General features: G+C 33.5%; 1 protein-coding gene across 2 annotated transcripts in view; it reads right to left on the bottom strand.

Moving 5' to 3' along the window:
• Positions 1 to 906: 906 nt before the first annotated feature.
• LOC306876007 (growth factor receptor-bound protein 14-like) overlaps positions 907 to 18,963 on the bottom strand; it is a 60,335-nt gene continuing 42,278 nt past the window's right edge. For both annotated transcript variants that reach the window (XM_079426893.1, XM_079426894.1), the window contains 11 exons: positions 16,559 to 16,680; positions 16,035 to 16,109; positions 14,922 to 15,059; positions 11,964 to 12,074; positions 11,005 to 11,100; positions 9,656 to 9,718; positions 6,090 to 6,206; positions 5,499 to 5,568; positions 5,322 to 5,409; positions 4,981 to 5,074; positions 907 to 4,033 (listed from right to left, as the gene is read on the bottom strand). In XM_079426893.1, coding sequence (XP_079283019.1) covers positions 3,887 to 4,033; positions 4,981 to 5,074; positions 5,322 to 5,409; positions 5,499 to 5,568; positions 6,090 to 6,206; positions 9,656 to 9,718; positions 11,005 to 11,100; positions 11,964 to 12,074; positions 14,922 to 15,059; positions 16,035 to 16,109; positions 16,559 to 16,680 — 1,121 coding nt within the window. In that variant the 3' untranslated portion in view covers positions 907 to 3,886. The remainder of the gene's footprint in view (positions 4,034 to 4,980; positions 5,075 to 5,321; positions 5,410 to 5,498; positions 5,569 to 6,089; positions 6,207 to 9,655; positions 9,719 to 11,004; positions 11,101 to 11,963; positions 12,075 to 14,921; positions 15,060 to 16,034; positions 16,110 to 16,558; positions 16,681 to 18,963) is intronic.

Below are 18,963 nucleotides of genomic sequence, written 5' to 3'. Positions count from 1 at the left end.
GCTTACTTTCTATAAATGTTTTTTTTTTTTTTTACTCAACATTGCAGAAGTTCCCTCAGCTGTGTTGCTTTGCCCTACCCTTCTGTCCAGTTGGTCCTGATCTGACTCTGTGGGGTTTAAGTCTGGACACAGTGCTGGCCGTCCATCATTTGAAGCAAAGGTGGTCCTGGCATAGCCCGGAGGTTTGTTTTGGGTTCTTTTCTTGCTGTAGGATGAACCCCTGATCCACTAGCTGAGACCAGAGCATGCAGCATCGTGCTGTGAGGATGTGCTTGTGTTCCCGCTTCAGGGAACCACTCACTTTAAGCAAATCGCAGACTCTGGATCCAGCAAAAGATCCCTGGAGCATTATGCTTCCTCCTCCGTGTTTGACTGCTGGTGTCACACAATAAGAAACATCCTCTCACGTACTCAGTGGTGTACAAAAACCCTGTGTGATGAAGTTTAATAAGGCCTTTTTCCAATCACAAATAGTCCACCGGTGCTCTATTTTGTTATTCCGAAATTGCAGGTCTAAAACTTTTGACCCATTGAATAAAAGTCAAAGTTTGTGCAATAAAAGTAGAGCAAAAATAGTCTCTTTTGCATCCTACAGATGAATATATCATATTTGACAGCCTATGATTGTGGAAAAATGCCTATGGAAAACCATGGGAAAAAATATTTAATTTAGGGACCAATTCTCACTATTAACTAGTTGTTTACTAGCATGCATATTACTAGAATATTGTCTGTTTGTTATGGTTATAAAGCATATTAATGCCTTATTCTGCATGATTCTTTAATCCAACCCCATACATAAACTTAACAACCCACTATTAATAAGTAGCAAATTAAGAGTTTGAGGCAAAAGTCTAAAATGCTAATAGGCCATTGCAAAACAAGACATAAGATGATTTTGGATGGAACAAGGTTTTTCAAGTTTATTTGCTGTCAGGGCCATGAAACATACAGGAAATAAAAGTACATATTCATTATGAAAAACAACAAAAACAACAGTTCAGTGCTGCAATGAAAATACAAAGAAGCAACATTGAAAAGTGAATCTACTGTAAATGAATAGGCACACAGTTACATTGATTCACATATGCTGGAAATATGACTGGTAGTATCATTTAAATGCTGTTATTTTTCAACCAGAAACATAACATGCCCAGGCCAAATTTCACTTTGAAACTGAAAAACAACAACAAAACAAAGTAAAGAAAGAAATTGTTATATGTCATAAAAAAATTACATTTAAGTACGATTACCACAACAAAACCTTTTAATAGTTTTAATTGTTTTCTGCATTACAGTAATGAGAATTCTTGGGGAAAAAGTGCTTAATTATCTTTTTTTAAATTTTATTTTTTCCGTTTGATTTTGTTGTTACTTATGACCCAGTTTTTGAGGTTTTGTGAGATTGCACTGTACAGAAAGCATGAATTGAGAAAATGAACATACTGTACACTCCAACATTCACACAGCTGTAGAAAAAAAAGACAGATGAATATGACAGCAATAACAGAGCTAAATATTAAAATAATAATAACAACAGTAATAAAACTAACAGTCAGAGAAAAAGAAATCGTATCATATACTGGATCAGAAATCAAGTTACCAGTGTTCCAACTACAGTGCAATTATGACCTTGGCCATCAGAAAGTTTTTTAAAATGCTTTTTTTCCTTTTTTTTTCTTTTAATACACAGCTGTAAAACAATTTATAATATTGTGTTCATTTTGCAAGTCATTCTACAAGAAACATACACAGAAAAGATCAGAGAGGATGCAGAAAACACACCGATTGTTCATTTCTACAACAGAAATCGCAGCCCATGACGGTCATTTAGACAGTTTCTTTGTCTTAGCGAGTCATTTATTCTATAGTCTATAGCTTGGTTATTGTACAGTTATACTGGCTATTCAAAACGGATCATTGGTCATTAGTTTTTACATGAGCTCTGCCGGATCTGTGTCATCAGGTTTGTTTTCATTAAAAATGAATGTCTCCTGGAAAAACCGCCACTTTTGATAATTTCACTATTACAAATATTCCAATCCAGGCGCTGTTTACCTGAATTCTGCCGTGTCTATAAAAATCAATTTCAAATGTACAACAATTGTTTGATCTGTTATTCGTGGTGACGTGATTTCTCTCACCCATGCTTGCAGCTCTTGAATGTAAACCGTCATTGGCCGTCATCGGGAGGAAGTGATACATTCCACGGCGTGATACAGCAGAGGATAATGTCAAGTGTTCATGTTATGTGCGTTGGTGACGGGTCGTCATGCACGGATACAGATTCTCTTCAGCAAACATGACATTTCTCGCAACAAACACGTCGTTTATAAAATACCTGAATTTTTCTGACGCATGATTAAAAGAATAAAAAGGAACCCCTGGAAAACAGCAAGAGTTTGAGCTTATTAAGTGTTGAGATTATGGCTATACCATACCATTTTAAGCCGGGTGCACGCGGTACGACTTCTTCCTGTCAGACTGTGATCTTATATATCTTAGCTTAAACTTGAGTCTTGACTCACAGCATTACCTGGATGTTTTATTTAAATTGATAACAGGTTGCCAAACAGATGCTAACAAATAGTTTTATTTTTATAAAAATTTCTGGACTGTGACCAAATGTTTTATTAATTAATCATTAAAATCTGGTTCCAGTTTGGTGCAGTTACTCATATTTAATTGGCCAAAAAGTAAGATGAAATTATGAAAGCTTGTAATTTAAATCAATGTTTAATTAATATTTTTTTATGTAATACATTCTCTCTATTTAATTAGTTAAATTAAATAATAATTGTAATATTTTTTATTTAATAACAGTTAAAAATGCATTACATTTAATGCCATAATAATAATAATAACACATTTTTTTGGAGAAAGAAACAAATCTGGGTTGTATTTTATATCCTATTCATGCTGAAAGAAATATTTTACCCAAGATTTGTCTTAGATGGCAAAAAACTATTAAAACTGAAATTATGAATTAATATGTTACGTTAAAATAAAAACATGATCTTCTTATTATTACTATTATTAAACTGATTAGATTAGTCATAATGCAAAAAATTATTGTAATATTTTTAGTTAATAAAAATAAATGTTTACATTAAAATAAAAAAATTAATAATAATAATAATTATTATTATTAAAGGTTTCTTTAAAAAATTAGGGTTATATAATATTTTGTACCTTATTCGTGCTGAAAGTAGTCTTTTACCCAGGATTCGTCTTAGATGGCAAAAAATAACCATTTAAATATTTTCATTTCATAATTAAATGTTACATTAAAATAAAAATAATTATTATTATTAAACTGAGAATAAAAAGTCAGGGTTGTACAGTATTTTGTACCCTATCACGCAGAAAGGAAGTTAAATAATTTTACATTAAAATAAAATGTCATAATAATAATAATAACATTAATTATAATATACATATAAATATAATATATACATTAATTATATAATATTATTATAAAACATTTGCTGAAAAAGAAAACTGTACCCTATTTGAGCTGAAAGAAGTCTATTACCCAAGATTAGTCTTAGATGGCAAAATGAAAAATCGTAGCATGTGCACCCGGCTTTAGTTTGTTCACACCATACAGAGACCCAGCTGGTCTGCCGTTAAAACTTAGCTTTGATTGATAGCTTAATAAGGTGGTCTCATCCACACTGAGAGTGTTTGTATCAGGACAGAGTGTGTTATACATTCCCATCTACATTTGCGCACCACAGACGATCATCCCTCGCTGAATATCAGGGTCCTCAGAAGTCCAGTCTGTTTAGTGATGCTCGTCCTTATCACAGTCTCAGAGTTCAGACCCTAATGCTCATCAGGGAGTGGACAGAAACGGTGTCCTGTCCAAGGCACAAGCTGCGGTTCAGAGGGTGATGCGGGCACAGTGATGTTTGAGCTTGCAGGGCAGAACGCCTCTGTTCAGCTGGTAAAACTCCACGAGTTGCAGCAGGTCAGTGAAACGCGTGTGTCCGTCGTCCAGACTATAGAAGAGCTCGCCGTTATCTTCAACCTGACAGTCACACACACACACACACACACACACACACAGGACAAACAGACGTCCCAACAAATACATTTACTGCCACTTTCCATCAACACGGTACACTTTTTAAAAACATCAGAAGCACAAATCTCATATTTTTGGGACTTTTCAGATAAACTATAATCAAACTAGCCTGACATAAAAAGGTCATTTTAGACAGCAAGATCTGTGGAATCGATACTCTAATTAATTGAAATAAGTTAAATGCCTAATACACAACACACTTGAGTATAAATTTGTTCTTCATTCGCTGAAACTGACAGGTGGGTTTTATAAAATGCAGTCCACTACCTTCTCAATTGTGAAAATTGTGAAAGCTTCATAAAATGTGGTTTCATTTTCCTATAAATGATGCATAAAAGATACATGATTTGTTACATTTAAGTGCCCCTTAGCAGATTTTGTTACACACACACAATATATATATATATATATATATATATATATATATACATATATACACAAGATTTTAACCATGTAACCAAAGTCATTGTAAGAGAAAATTATTGAATACAATTCTTTTCTTTCATTTATGGAAATATATCACTAACTATAAACTAACATTTCATCACAAGATAGTTAGCTCTTTCTGAGTGACAGACAACATAATTTAGTCTTAATTTGCAGTGCTGTTTCTTGCAACAAATGTACCCATTGTGGCATAGCTTTTATTATTATTATAATTATTTAAATCTATTACATTTTTTAGTATTTTTCTTTGATTTTGTTAAATTATTTTGTATTTGAATTTTATTATTTTATTTAAAAATATTTTTAATTACATAATAATTGCATAAATAAAAATAAATCAATCATACGTAATTAATTTGTTGTAAAAAAAAATATATATATATATATTTTATACCGTATTTGTAGAAAGTGGCTATAGTTAATGTGTGTTAGTACAGACTTACCGGTACAATCTGAAAGTGTTTGATTTTCTGAGTATGGCACAGTGACAGAACAAATGTCCTCGGGTTACTTTGACTGTCCCTTACCAGAAACACCCTGAGAAGAGAGAAACAAATGACTTCATTTGGATTTAGAAATGCAGAAGCTTCAATTCAATGCATCTTTAAAATCAAGTGCTTCAAAAATGGCATCACAATACTAAAGTTAACAGAAGTTAAAGGGCTCATATCATAATTAACTTGATCTTCAGAGATCAAAAATAAATAAACAAATAAATGAATTAATAAGATTCATAAAATAATCAAATAAAAATCAATATCATCAGAGTTTTAAATTAATATACCCATCGATGAGGCCCTGCTGAGTGATTAGTTTCTGAGCCTCGTCCCGGGACAGTTTGCTGTGAAACCACGGCTGAGCCACATGGATAGCTAGAGAAGGGAATGATATCCTTATGTCAGACTGAAGGAGGATCATCAGGTTTTTACTCTATTTTGTTGAGGTGTGTTTGTGTGCTGACCTATGCTGGACATGGAGCTCTGAGAGGTGGACGGACTACCATGAGAGCTCAGCCTGTGGCAGCTTTTCCTCTAGAGAAGAAGAGAACAAACATATGCATATATATAACACTTTTTTTATTATTATTTTTTTGTTGGCGGTCTGAACAAATAATGCATCCAAAAAAAAATAAAAATGATGTTGAAAAGTACAACGAAAGCAATAATTCTGGTTAATTGTTCACCCTGGAAGAGGGCACAATTAGTGTAAACAACTCTAATGCAGTTTTAGTTACTTTAAGGCATAGTTCACAGAAAAATTAAATTCTGTCATAATTTACTCATCCTCCAACCTGTACGAGTTTCTTTCTTCTGCTGAACACACAAATAAGATATTGTAAAGAATGTTGGTAACAAAAAAATACTATAGAAGTCAATGGCTACCGTCAACTGTTTGGTTACCAACATTCTTCACGATATCTTTTGTGTTCAACAGAAGAAAGAAACTCGTATAGGTTTGGAACAAATTGAGGTTTAATGCACAGATGCTAAAAAATATCTGTGCACAATGCTGTCACAATCTAATATGTAGCGTCTTGTTTGGAGTATGTTACCCTCCATGACAGACCCTCCTCCACAGCCACTGACAGCACCTCGGACGGGTTCTCAATCACCCGACTCTTGTGTCCTGAGAAGTCCATGGCCACCAGTGAGTTCTCCGAGATGCTCCTCTGAAAACACACGCAAAGATGCAATAGTGATTCTCACAGAAAACATGACCAGATTACATTTCACACCAAAAAAGTCTGAATTCAGCATCATACTGTATGTGACCCTGGACTCCAAAAACCAGTCATAAGGGTCAGTTTTTTTAAATTGAGATTTATACAACATCTGAATAAATAAGATTTCCATTGATGCATGGTTTGTTAGGATCGGACAATATTTGACCGAGATACAACTATTTGAAGATCTGGAATCCGAGGGTGCAGAAAACTAAATATTGAGAAAATCGCATTTAAAGTTGTCCAAATTAAGTTCTTAGAAATGCATATTAATAATCAAAAATAAAGTTTTGCTATATTTACAGTAGGAAATTTACTAAATATATTCTTGAAACATGACTTTTACTTAATATCCTAATGATTTTTGGCATAAAAAAAATTGGATAATTTTGACCCATACAATGTATTGTTGGCTATTGCTATAAATATACACGTGCTACTTATGACTGCTTTTGTGGTCCAGGGTCACATATTTGATACATTAGCCTACATATATTCATTTTATGACTCATATAGATCATCCTCCAGGAGGAAAAAAGCCTTTATTCAGAGGCCCAAACTGAGCAAAAATATGCAATGTGGTGCAGATGCTGACATTTATATGGTCAAAAAGTAAGATGACTGCTAGTTAGAGGTTGAATATTTAATAATAATACTATTTAATTTTAGCTTCAGTTTTAGTTTTAGGTAACTATAATAACCCTGACTCTGTGATACAGGTTCATGCGGTTTCATGTTAATGTATAAAGTTTGTAAAATGCATAAATTATTAAACAAAACAAATTTCAGCTGTAAAGCAGCTCTACAGAAGATAGTGTTATTAGACTGTCTATGATTTCTATGAATCTACGACCAGTCATTGGAACTCATCTATAAATTCAGCCCCGTATTTGATCTGCTCATTCTCTCTGGTCTTAAGACGCGGTCATACATAACTCCACTGACTTCCATTCATACGCACACGAATGCATCAGACCGGAAACTCAAGCTTGTGCAAAAAGTTTTGTATTTCGCTGCGTTAAAGCTTGCATCATGTGAAACCGTGTGACCGACAGCAGATCGATATGCCACAGCATGAGCTCGTAGCTGAATTAAAAGATGATACATTTAAAACTGCAGCACTGCAGGAAAGTGGAGTGGACTGTATGTTTTTACATTTTAGAAGTATCATTATTTGTCATGTTGAATTTAGGTTTTTAAAAAGACGCTGCAGTGTACAAAGACAATTTGCATGCTCAAAGTCTAGTGTGACTGCGGATTTAGTCTGAGAGGGATTTTGCTATTTCTCTACATGAACACTGGTTACTTTGTTTAGGCGCCTCTTAAGGATGTTGAGTTGTGAAGAGCTTACAGCTGTGCTGGTTTTCAAGAGCACACTCACTTATCAAACAAAAGAAGCATTTCCTTTCCACGGTGATCTCTACAGCGAGAGAAGCAGTGATTATGACTTCTGAAAGGTCCTTAATCTCAGCCGTGTGTTCATATCCATTCAAACGCACTAATACACGAGCGGTGAGGGTTTATGACACTGGATGACAGAATAATTCCACAAAGACAACAGCTTCACCTCATTCTCAACTGCTTCTTTGTGTTTGAGGAACAAAGTGAAAGAAAGCAAATCCAGACATGGAGAGCTGAGTCTCACGAAACCTGTCAAGAACACATCCGTGTCATACTTAGTCCCAAAATAAAACAAAATAAGAAATTATATTTAGCATATTTTGTGAAGCATTTAAGTGAAGCTCATTGTTTTTAATGCTGTGACTGATTTGCATTGTGACATTATTTTCATGACGAATAAAGAAAAGTGGCTGTAGCCTTTGAACATTGGAAAGCAAGTTCTTGTTAAATTTGCTGCCTTTCATGTTTTGATAAATGAGGATTTAATCAACTGGAGGATAGTGAATAGAGAATAATTCATATATTGGGTGCATATGATGAAATGTGCAAAATTGTCTTCAAAATTCATGTCAGTATTGCAAAAAAATATCATTCTAATTACTGAATTGCAAAAAATATACATATATTTAAACTAAAGTATTTATACATCATGATATTTGTGTGTGTGTGTGCGTGCCTATATAGATAGATAATCTATAGAAAAATCGAATAACTTTAATTCAATATTATTTTTAAAAATCTAAAAAAAAAACATGCATTAAAGGAGTTAGAATTTAGTGGAGATTAATTAAATCCCAGTTTCTTTAAGCATGTGCCTAATTAAAATAATTTCACAATAAATAAACTAAACATAGGTGTAATTTTTATTTTTATGATGAAATATATGGAGGCCATAAAAGACCATGATTATTATTTTCTTCCGTCTTGTTTTCTTGTATTTTCACGATCACAACATAATTTTTAGCAATCTTGAAACAAAAGCTGTTTTTTTTTAGATCTGGACTTTTTTTCTCACAGCGGCTTACCATTTTTCTAGTCGGCTGCAAACCATTTAATCATCATCTGTCAAACATCATTCTGTAAGCATGCAGACATTTTGGTCTCTCGAGTCGGCTGGCGATGAAATTGACCGCATTGACCCTATAGTGTCTATGACGATAGTGTTGCAGTCTTCATCTCAAGTGTCAGTCACTGATTCAGAAGTCTGAATATCACTTACAGACATCAAACTAAAAACCCAATTCACTCATTCATGATGCAGCAGCATATTGAGCTCAGAAATGACTTCTGTTTCCTCAAAACCAAGGAAACAAGAGGAAACATGGTAATGTACATGACAATGTTAATGTATTTGGTCTTGGCGGAATAGATCTGCTACGCTGCTACTGCGGGAATACATCCACAACATGCTGCTGTGAGCATGTAGGAAATACTGCTGCTGCACATATAACACATGAATAACCCCCCACATAGCATACATGAATCACCTCGTAGCAGATCTATCTATACAGGTGGAGCTGGGGAAGGTGGAGGTTTCTGAAGTGCGCTGCCATACTGCTACAGCAAACAAAAGCCAGGTATTTGAATATTGAGCAGTGAGCTCATTGGCTACTGATACAGGAGAAAATCAATCAGCTGTACCATGTGATAATGATGTCATTAGGTCAGATTGAGTTAGACCTATCGGACTGCTCCATCTAGAGTTTCATGCCAGAACTCTATATTTTAATTTTAAGTAACCTTTGTTATACATACACCTTGAACTTTTAACCTTGAACCTCCTTGAGTTTTAAGTCTTTTTAAAACAATGAAGTGATTTCTAATGAAAACGAAACCTGCCCAAGGATGTGCTGAGCAAAAATGACAGTTTTTCAGTGCTGGTTTCCACTGTATGACTGTAACGTGTTTATGGTTATCATAGAGGCTCTCGGTGGTTTAAACATTCTACGGTGCTAAACAAACATGACAGATATAAACTAGAGTTTGTGGCTCACCATTGGAGAACTCTTCTGCTTCTGATAGGGCTGGACGAAGTTCTGGTAAAGCTGCATGCCGTACTGTGAACAAACAAACAAACACATTACAGCTCTGTTCCACAGCCTACATAGGCAGCTGCCTGCTGAGTGAGCATCCTAACTCATGGAACCTCAAAAGTGTCTGCTTTAGAACGTTCGTGTTGGAGAAGTTACTTTGTAACAGCAGCTTCCTAGAATTCACATGAATCTGTAGATAAACTAAACTCACAGGTAAAAAAATACAAAATAAAAAAGCTATTCATTGAAGATACGTGAATAAGCCATTAATGAGGCAAAATCTTAATTTTTAAAAAACAAATTCATATTTTTATTCGGCAAGGATGCATTAGATTGCTCATACACATTTATAATGTTACAAATAAAACAAATGCTGTTCTTTTGAACTTTATTCATCAAAGCATCCTGAAAAATTTACGTTTCCACAAAAATATTAAGCAGTAAAAATATTAAACTGTTCCCTTCCAGGAACTCGAGCTGCGTCGACGACGCTACGGGAACGCCTTCAGCGTGACCGCGCTCTGAACTAGAGTGTAATCTGTCCAATGGATGGGCAAGACATCATAGGCGGGTGACATCACTGACCGGGAAGCATAAATGCACGTGCGGTGGAGCCGGCGTTTGCTTCTAGGAATGAAGCAACCGCTCGCAGGGGTGCAGGAAGTATGGCCTCGAGATGCAGCGTCTCGTTCCCTTCAGGGAACCGGGGCTACATACGTAACCTGAGACGTTTTCAATATCAATAACAATCAGAAAATCTTCTTGAGCAGTAAATCAGTATATTAGAATGATTTCTGAAGGATCATGTGACACTGAAGACTGGAGTAATGATGCTGAAAATACAGCTGCAGATCACAGAAATAAATTACATTTTAAAATGAGTGCTGTCAAAGAATTAATCGAGATTAATCCAAAATAAAAGTTGTATTTAAATAATATATGTGTGTGTACTGTGTTTATTTATTATGTATATATACATAAATACACACACATATAGTATATTTTGAAAATATTTACATGTAAATGAATATAAATATATACATATATTTTATATTATATGTAAACATAATATATAAACATAACATATTTTTCTGAACAAAACTAATTCTATTACTTAGACACTTATGTCGGCAGAAATCTAACTGAAAATGAATGACTTCTGGCTGCTTTGTTGTTGCATTTTGTTTTGTGTCAGCAGTGCATTTTAGCACAAAGCCTCAGACTGAGTTTCCTCATGGCTGAGGATTCAGCAGGACCACTGTCGCTGAGCGATACGATGGAGACAAACCTTACAGAGAGTCGGTGCTTACCTTGAAGAGGCGCATGGCTGTAACCCAACACGTCCTGGTTTGCTCATCATCCGCACAGAGCAGTTTCAGATCACGTGCAGAATTCAACTTGCTTGCCTGGATATGAGGAGACACCAACACTTTAAAGCTCAGCTTTCCTTTAAAGATCTTGACCTTTTATGTATCTGTTTGAACGAACACTCCATTTAAATCTCAGATTTAGAAATGCATTACACAGATCTCTGTCAATGCTGACATTGTGCACTTATTTTACTCTTTTTTCCCCGTTTATTATATGTCTCTTATTTCCATTTCAATGTATACTTTTATTTCATTTTAATTTATCAGTTTTTCCTTAATTTATATTATTTATTTTTTTATTTCTTGTGTACATTTTTACGACTTCTACTTTTTATATTAAGCACTTTTTTCACACAAAATATTGTGTGCTGTATAAATAAACGTCTTATCAAAATTTTAATGATGCTAAGGTGTACAATTGATCACCGTGCCAAGAGCTTTTCTAAAGTTTCAGTGTTTCACTGTCTCTTTCTTAAATAACAAAATTGCAATCAATAGTTCATTTCCATTTATTTAAGCATCCATATGATAAGAGGTTCAATGCATTTTCGTGAAATAGCTATCATCCATTAACTGCCTGAAGATTTTACAAAATATTTGTCCTAATATTCCCACTCTCACACACATCAGAGCAGAGATCAATGTTTTAACACAAAAGAAACATTACAAAGCTCACAAAAGATAAGGAGCCAGAGAGGTTGTTTGATAGCAGTTATATATAACTCACAATAAACAATAAATCTGAGACATAATGAGGCTTATTAAATCATAAAACCACTGGTAACACTGACCTCGACTGCTGCAGTCCTGTATAATCAAGTATTACAGTGAGACAATAAAGTCAAAACACTGTGAGATTTGAAGAATGAAAGTGGCTGAAAGTCTTTGTACTGAATTACCTTCACACAGAAGCCGTAGTCTGTCGGGGCGCCGTAAACTTTTTTGGCAGATAATAATGTGTAGACATCACTGTCACTGAACTCTGCAATGAACTGCAAGTGTCTGGGTTCCTTTAGAAAAGAGAAAATAATAATAATACAACATTAAAATTGCCCAAACACCCAAAACATGCATCATTGATATCTATTCCTAAATGAACCATTAAACTGGCAAGCAAAAACAAATAAATAAAACAAGTTTTCCAAAAATATGTAATCTACAAATATTTACTTTCACATGATTTTTATTTATTATATGATGCTCACCAAGGCTGCATTTATTTAATCAAAACTACAGTTAAAACTGTAATATTGTGAAATATTATTATCATTTAAAATAACTTATTTATTTGAATATATTTGGAATGGTAATTTGCTGCTGAATTTTCACAGTCACACGATCCTTCAGAAATCATTCTAATATGCTGATTTGCTGCTCAAGAAACATTTCTGATTGTTATCAATGTTGAAAGCAGTAGTGCTGCTTCATATTTTGTGGATTACAACTTCAAAAGTCATCTATCATACAGTTAAACGTGTGAGCGTATATGAGAGGCACGTGCGTTCGCATTCCGTCACAGCGTGAAGTACCAGCGGTAAGCTGCTGTAGCGAGGTATAAATCCAAACATGTGAGACATGAACGGCATCTGACAGACCGTCAGGACACGAGCGACACATGTGGAATTTGTAATGTAATATAGAGAAGAGAATGTGTGAGCGTTCACAGACTCCTAGAGACAAAAGAATTGACCTGTGCACTCGAGGAGGGAATGGGAATTAAAAAAAAATTAAAAAATCAGTCAGGCAGTTTGTTGAAACTTGGTTCACTTTGGCTGCGTTCTTGCTGCTCATTTACACTCTCACATGCTTTCAAATTGGTTATACGTTTACATTTATTCATTTAGCTGACACTTTTATCCAAAGCGACTTACAATTGCTATATATGTCAGAGGTCGCACGCCTCTGGAGCAACTAGGGGTTAAGTGTCTTGCTCAGGGACACATTGGTGTCTCACAGTGGATTCGAACCTGGGTCTCTCACACCAAAGACATGTGTCTTATCCACTGCGCCATCACCACCCACTTTTGATGGTTATCAAAGGTATCTTAAGTGGATTTGAAGAACATTTCTCTGCTTTACACCTGAAAGGATTTGTTATTTTACATGTTTGAATTCTTTTCCAGAATTGAAATAAATGCTGCAAGCTGAAAGAGAGACTAAAGCTGCCGGCTTCAGTTACAACGGGGCTGTAATATGCATATCCATGGCGAGAGATAGCATGGAAACGTGTTGCGACAGCAGGAGCTTTATCTCAGCAACACCGCTAGTGAGGCGAGCCAAAAGAAAAAGAAAAGAGAGAGAGACAGAGAAAGAAAAGCAAGAAAAAAAACACAAAGCCAGGCTTTGTCTCACCTTTATAAGCCTCACCTGTCTCGTTTGCAAACTGACAGAGACAGACTAGAAAGGTGTGGTGTGGACAAACTAGCACAACCCTTTTCACCAAAAATATAAAAATATAAATATAATACAAAAATATAATGGCAAAAACCAGAGTAAAAATAGAACTGTGCCAGTTGAGGCATCATTTCCATCATGACCAGCAAATTTGTTCCTAATAATTTATAGTAAAGTAATTAAAGTTAACATGACAGTGTCAGTGAAATGTTTGAGAGAATATTATATATCACTTGAAAAAGTGAAAAAGTGTATTGAATATAATTTCCAATCAAGGTGCCATTTTGCCAAATTTAGCAATGAAAATTATTAATTGTGTGCATTTATGATACCTAATTATTAATAATAACATTTTATAAAAAAAAAACACAAATTATAATTTATTTAAATTATATAAAATAAAAAATCCTTAAAATCCTTATTTTATTATTATATAAGAATTATTATTAATTCATTATTATTATTATAAATAATGTTAAGAATTATTCTTTTTAATTTTGTGATAAAAATTAAAATGATGCATAAATTATAAAAGAAAACACAAATAGAATAAACATGACTTGTCCTTATTTTCTTGAAGCATTTTCTACAGTATGTCAATATAACTTATTGTTATTATTCTTATTTTTGTATGATGCTGTATCCACATCAATACGTGCTAGTATAAATGTTATTTTGACAAATTATGAAATGAAAGAAAATTTGTGTGCATTTACAAAACACAAAACGCCAGCTATGAAACTTGCCTTTTAGAAAGACAAAGCAAAGGTGTCACCCTTCGTTCCAAAAATGTTCAAAATATAATTTATATGATTTTGTTATCAAACTAAATACATTATTTGAGATGCATGCATATATAGTACGTCCACTGTTCCTGGACACATTAAATATAGTAATGATAGTATGAAAATTGTTTTATGAGAGTTTATTTTGTAAAAGTGCCCATAGAAACAGCTTGATATCATGAAGTGGAGCACGAGCTCCTCTTGTGTCCTGAACAAAAGCTCTATTGAGATAAACACAACAAAAAAGGGAAAGCAAAAGAGCGAGGGCAGAGCAGGTTGGCACAGTAGTGTGCGAGTACACAGCTCACCTGTTGTGTGACTTTGAAGGGTTCAGCTCTTGGCATACCAGGAGTGTTACACAAAATCCAGCTCGACCAGTTTTACTGAGTTAAGCCCCATAAAGCTGCACTGTTAGATCTCACTATCTCATCTAGTAACGAGGCTGCATCAGATAAGAGTCAGAACCTCAGCACCTGAATTAACCCGAGATATTCAGCATAATCTCGCAACTCAAGACGCATTTCAGACACGCAGCTCACCTTTAAAGGATTCTAATAGTAAGAGCAAGTGGTATTGTGAACGATTAAAGCTAATCCCTGCAGACTCTGTGGCATTGAGATCAGAGGTGGAGAGTTTTAGCGAGTAACCGTGAGCAGACCGTGACCCATCTCGACCCACCTTTGATGTGCCCTTGTTGGAAAAGTAGAGTCCTGATCGTCTCAACACAAAGTAGAACTTCTTCCACGATTTCCTGCCGTGCTCTTTGGCGTGAAGGAACCCGTGAATCTCAGGACAAGAGCTGGAGCTGAGAAAGGTCTGCAGGAGGAAAGTCAGATGCGACACACTCAAACGCTTTATCCATCTCTGGCTTTGACCAATTAAGGATAAACAATGTCAAAAATATAGTAATCAATTACAGTAATGAGAACTATCAATAATAATAATAATAACAATGTATTACCTTTTATTATACATTTAATTATTATTAATACAACCTTAATTTATTTAGCAATCAGGTTTATTATAGTTAATTAAAACTAAAACAATTTAAACTTTTTTTTTGTTACTAAATAAAATCAACTTTAACTGAAATAAAATATAAATAAATAAACATTATATTTCAGCTAGTGGCCAAGGCAACATTTCTCATTTGCAATCATATGTACTAAAATTAAAACTGAAATAAATAAAGACTAAATAGACTTAGTAATAATAATAATAATAATAATAATAATAATAATGACAAAAACAAACAGCAAAATGACAAAAAAAAAAAACTAATGAAAATATAAAAACTAATCAAATATGAATAAAAAGTGATACTAAAGCAACAATTAGAAATTATAAATAATTACTTATTATTAATAATAAAGAGTGTTATTTTATTTACAAAAATAAATGATATACAAATTGCAATAAATTCAAATGCCCTGTTGTATTGTGGTACTGATTGTTTATAAATATAAATATAAGCCTACATGTAAAAATAAATAAAAATAAAAATACGCCACAAGATTTTATTTATTTATATCTTGAAGCAAAATTTGATTTAATTATTTACCTATTCGTTTTTTTTTTTAAATGAATATTATTATTATTTTAGAGAGAACTATAACCTACACTGATCATATGACACATATGCTTGTGAATTGGACGTTTTAAAAAAACGGTTGTTTCTTGTTTATGCGTGATGCTATATCCATATTGTGTATGTGCCTGTATAAAATAACTAGCTAACAGGAGAAACAAGGCCTTTAATAATAATAATAATAATAGCATAAAAATCCTCACCTGTATAAGTTGTGAGTGGTTCATGATTCCATTGCTTTCACTGGATACAGACACCATGTGCTCTGGGAAAAAGTCCTGCAATGACCCACATACTGTATAAATACAATCGCCAACATTTTAAGGGTAAATTTCATCATACCATTTTTACTGTTCATTTACTGTCTGTTTCTGTCATAGAGATGTGCAATTTCACCTATTTGACACCTATTTCAATCAAATCTGTCAGGTATTAGGAGCATTTTACAGATACTATAAAAGAAACCACTTAAAGCATCTTTGTTAAATCCATTAATTCTGGTATTAGATCCGTGACCTTTAAAATCACAGGAGTTAGTGATCTGTACTTGATTATTTAGGCATTACCTTGAATTCTTAACCAGTACAATTAAAGAGCCCTATCGTATGTCTCTGTTTCAATCTTTAATGACCTTGAATAGGTAACCCTGGATGTTTGGCTAAACCTCAGCAAATCAATTATACATTAGCAGGGCTGCATGTGTCCTTACACACACGCACACACTTACAAGAGGCTTCTTGAAGAACTCGTATTTGGCATAATTCTTCCTGAAGTACAGACAGCAGTGTGAGTCCATTCCCCAGCCCGACTGAACCTCCATAACTGACTCATGGTCTTCTATGGTTCGCTCTGGAAATCACAAACATCAGTTAGTTTAGTACATGCTTATGAATTTATGAGCCATGCACGTGCACTAAAGCACAATATGTGCATTAAAGAACAAAGTGAAATGAGTAACCTATTTACTAACATAATGCAATTAAAAGTGGATATTTAACAAAGAAAAATTGTAGGATGGGACTTTGTAACTTGAAAAGTGAATTATTAGATTTTGATAAAAGATTATGACGACAAAAACAGGATGTATTCAATTGATCAAAAAAACCAAAATGCATTTATAATGTTACAAAAGTCTATTCGTTTGAATTTCTATTTCAAATCAATGCCGTCACTTTCTATTCATCAAAGAATCCTGAAAAAAGTATCAGTTTACACAAAAATATGAAGCAGCCGTTTCCGACATTGATAATAAGAAATCAGCATATTAGAATGATTTCTGAAGGATCATGTGACACTGAAGACTGGAGTAATGATGCTGAAAATTCAGCTTTGAATCACAGGAATAAATTACATTTTAAAATATATTACAATAGAAATCCTTTATTTTAAATTGTAATAATATTTGACAATATTACAGTTTTTCCTGTATTTTTTTTTTTTTTTTATCAAATAAATGCAGTGTTGGTGAGCAGAAGAAACTACCGGAAATGGTTTGCAAGTAATGTATTGTAGCAACTTGACGTATTAATATCTAACATGCAGTTACAGGTGTGTGTTAATCGGCATTTTATAGCTTTAAACATGGCTTATCCAATGAGAATCTAGAGTCTGAACAATTTGTTGAATTAATAATATGAGATTGTACTGCCCTCGTTTGTTTCCAGCTCCGAGATTTACCATCCTACTGCACCGTGGGCTTGACAGATTAATTATTAACACACTTTTCAAACATTATGCCTTGATAATGAGCAACCTTCAATAGGAATGAGAGTGATGTGTGGGGTAGCTCGTTATTCCACTTTATCATTAAATATATTATTCAGCTCCTGAAACCCTAAATGCATGTTGCATGTTTTTATTTTATTTATTTTTTCCATTTATATGTTTACTATTGAAATGTTGTTGTATGCATTTGTCAATTTTCTTAAATGTGTGTCTATAGAGTATTTAACTTTTAGTTTTAGTTACTTTTTCTTATTTGTAAGTCGCTTTGGATAAAAGCGTCTGCTAAATGACTAAAAGTAAAGTAAGTAAGTAATGACTGCATGGAAAGCATCTGTTTAGAAGCAGCCATCTGGAAGAGTTAGACTACTGTTATCTCATTCTAATTAATTCCCATAGCGTTACTGCAGTGAACGGATAGATCTTCACTGCAATACTGTAATAATGTTGTGTGCATTGGCTTTGACCAAATGAGCTACGTCATCTCCATCCAATCATTTTGAGTCATTTTAGTCAAACAACAAATTAAGCAATAAAAAGTATCTAAGAGTCAAAGTTCCAACTTTATATTAAGAACAAATAATAAAAAAAAAATGTTTTACACACATATATATATATATATATATATATATATATATACACACACACACACACACAAACACACACACACACACACATATATATATATATATATATATATATATATATATATATATATATATAATAAAATTTATTTCACAAATAAAACCTACCAAATGTTTAGCAAGTGTTTGCATAGACAGATGTGTAATTCACAGTAAATGATCCTCACTAATCAAATTTCAGCACTGTGTGGCAGAATATATTTACTATTTTTGTTGAAAACTTGAGAACAGCAAAATGTAGCAATTCTGTTTCCGAATACATCATTTTCCGAGCACAATGGATATAGTATACAGCATAGCCATAGTCTATAGTCAGAGGTATCAAAGTAGGAATATCCTACATCTGACCCAAGTCATTTTAGTATTTTAAATCTTTAAGCATAATAAAATTAACTGTATATGTAATTTGAACTTAAATTATATTACACTAAGTTAAGAATCAAGTTGAATCTCCAAATTGGTTAACTTTTATCTTTGATGAGTTATGGAGTAATGGAAAAAGATTTTAATTGATAATATTATTTGTTTACAGTAAAGGTTTTAAACTTAAAAATTTTTTTTTAATAAATATGTGCTTAAAAAAGATGTGAAAGTTATCCTCTCTCAACAAATCCTAGCACCGCATGGCATTTTTTTCCCCTCTGTAAATTGTTTTTTTATTTGTTGATTATTAACAAACATCAGTTCTGTTTCTGTATGTATATCAAAGTAGGAATACTCCACATCCCACATTTAAACTGAACGCAGTACAATCAAAGACAGCATC

This window comes from Barbus barbus, assembly GCF_936440315.1.
Source record: "Barbus barbus genome assembly, chromosome: 10".
NCBI lineage: Eukaryota > Metazoa > Chordata > Actinopteri > Cypriniformes > Cyprinidae > Barbus > Barbus barbus.
This window is presented reverse-complemented; position numbering and strand designations above follow the sequence as displayed.